The sequence below is a fragment of the Sorex araneus genome, chromosome 1 (assembly GCF_027595985.1).
Source record: "Sorex araneus isolate mSorAra2 chromosome 1, mSorAra2.pri, whole genome shotgun sequence".
In the NCBI taxonomy this organism is placed as follows: Eukaryota; Metazoa; Chordata; class Mammalia; order Eulipotyphla; family Soricidae; genus Sorex; species Sorex araneus.
Genome location: NC_073302.1, coordinates 449,251,113 through 449,253,575, shown reverse-complemented (window position 1 = coordinate 449,253,575; position 2,463 = coordinate 449,251,113). Strand labels below are relative to the sequence as shown.

The following is a 2,463-nucleotide window of genomic DNA, read 5'->3' as shown; positions in this document are numbered from 1 at the left end:
CTTAGGAGATAAAATTTAATAGTATATAACACTGTGTCAGTAAACACGTTTATTCCACCCCCGATGCACTTCCACCATCAACACGGGATCTTATATTGAAGGTAAGTGAAATTTTATTTTAGTAAAAAAAATAAAATTTTAGAAGTCTTGTTGAGTTTGGGGAAATTAAATTTCTTCTTTTCTAGATTTATTGATCTCTTCAGTAAAATACACATTTGGTAGAATGTTCAAGGATGCAAGGATGGATGCAGACAACAACAACCTTTTGTCGCTTTATTCTCAGAAATCTACTACGGATATTAACTTCATATTGGGTCATTGAGTAAAGCATGTCACTAAAGAAAATTCACTCTAATTCTAGAACAAACAGAAGATAAACTGAAAATTATGTTACTTCTTTAAAAAAGGAAATAATTTTGAAACTATGTTACTAATCATATATAAAATATCATTAAATATGTTAATCCCAGCTTCCTCCCTTATATTTCTTATACGATCAGCATGTTTTTCTTTTAGCAATTGTATATTTTGCTCCTTTTCTTCCTGTGGCTTATTGACATATTCTTTTTCTAGTAGTTGAATTTCGTTTTTCAATTGATCATCAAAAATTCTTATCAAGGACCTAGCCATCTTTTTAAGCCTTTCCTCTACATCCTTGTATATTTTATCAGCGAAGTGGGTGTTGTTGAGGATCATTTTCTCTACCAGCTGCATCAGCTCCTGCACCTGAGCTTCCTTCTCATCCTTCTGTGCTCTGTTGCTGAAGGCACAGCAGCGGCCCCCACACTCCCTGACCAAGTTTTTTAGGCTCACGTCAGATTCAGCTATGAAGTCACTTAGGCTTGTGTCCCCCAAGTCTTCTTTGCGAGTGAACACGATGATCATGTGCCTGGTGACCGACTCCCCAAAGAGAGCCTTGACCTTGGCAAAGACTTTCAGCTCTTCCTCTGTGTAGCGGCCCAGCTGCAGCACCAGGATGATGGCGTGAGGGCCCGGGGAGGAGAAGAGGACGCACTTGCTGATCTCCCTGCAGGTGGTGTCCTTCTTCTCCTTGGTGTCAAAGAGCCCCGGGGTGTCCACGACGAGAATGTCCTTATCTTTCCATTGCCCGAACGCTTTCTGGCATATCTTGGTAATAGAGTTGGAAGATATTTTTGAAACAAATTTGTCTTCCCCAAGAATGATGTTGGCTGCGGCGCTTTTACCACATCCGGTTTTCCCGACGAGGACAATCCTCAGGGCGTTGGATTGACGGTCGTCCAACAGAGAGTCATCCATGGTCCACGGCAGGTGTTGCACCTAAACATCACTTGACCTGAAGAACAGAAGGAGAGATAAAAATGGTCCATCTCGGAAGATGAAAAATGCAATCATCCCCTTTTCTAACTTATTTTCTTTCCTGAAAATTTCCCAAAATTGTCTCTAATATGCATTGATCCCAGTAAAGATAAAAGCAAGGCACTGGTCAATAACTATGAAAAAATGTAATAAAGTAGGGGCTCAAGAGATAGTAGAGTAAAATGTTTTCTTTGTATGTGTCTGACTAGGGTTTGATCCCTGACATCAAATGTGGTCACTGAAGTTCTGTGCATAGAGCCAGGGTTAACACTTCCCCCAGCACAACCAACCCCCCCCCCAAGAAAAAAGTAGCTAACAAAATTTTCCACAAAACTTTTTTAATCCAACTGAGAGGCCGCTAAGTGTGGTCACTCGACCTCACACTTCTTCATCCTCAGCAATGGAAAACAAATTACCTTATGCTTCCTTTTCAGCAGGTCTGACTTTAGGGGAGAGACTCTCCAAACAATAATAGTGAGTTTTGTTGAAATATTGTATGCAATCAAAGTGAAAGTAAAGTGAAATTTATTAGTTACACAGGCGGGGGGGGCTCAGGGTGGGGGGGCTAGGGGCGTGGGGGTGTTTGGGGTGTGAGGGGGCGGGGTGGAGCTATACTGGGATTCTTGGTGGTGGAATATGAGCACTGGTGAAGGGATGGGTATTCGAGCATTGTATAACTGAGACTTAAACCTGAAAACTTTGTAACTTTGTAACTTTCCACAATAAAAAATTAAAAAAAAAACTTTTTTAATCCAGATATTTTCATGGGAAACTTATTTAAGCCACTAAATAACTGATCATTTCAGTGCCACATTATTGATCAAATGAAAACTAAGAAAGACATCCACACATTCTGTGAAGTTGTGAATTATTGATCCCCAAAGTTAGACAAGTTTTCACCAACCAGGAGATGCACACATGTCTCATGCTCAATAATGATACCCAAAAAATCCCTAAGGGCCAGGAGAGAGTACAGCAGTTTGGTTCCTGGTGCCACAAACACTGCCAGGTGCAGCCCTGGACTGTGGAGCTGAGCAAGCCACCGTGGCCAGGAGCAGCCTCTGTACTGAGAGCCCAGACAGTGTCGCATCCTTGAGCGCATGCACTGAACCACCAGCCCAGTTA

General features: G+C 41.7%; 1 protein-coding gene across 1 annotated transcript; it reads right to left on the bottom strand.

Annotated features, from left to right (window-relative positions):
- Positions 1 to 390: 390 nt before the first annotated feature.
- LOC101541492 (GTPase IMAP family member 7-like) lies at positions 391 to 1,278 on the bottom strand. Its single transcript, XM_004621708.2, has one exon. It carries the CDS (start codon positions 1,276 to 1,278, stop codon positions 391 to 393), a length of 888 nt encoding a protein of 295 aa, XP_004621765.2.
- Positions 1,279 to 2,463: the final 1,185 nt, after the last annotated feature.

Bases quoted from the DNA above. Each gene is read 5' to 3' on its own strand.
- LOC101541492 (XM_004621708.2), bottom strand. From the start codon at position 1,278: ATGGATGACTCTCTGTTGGACGACCGTCAATCCAACGCCCTGAGGATT.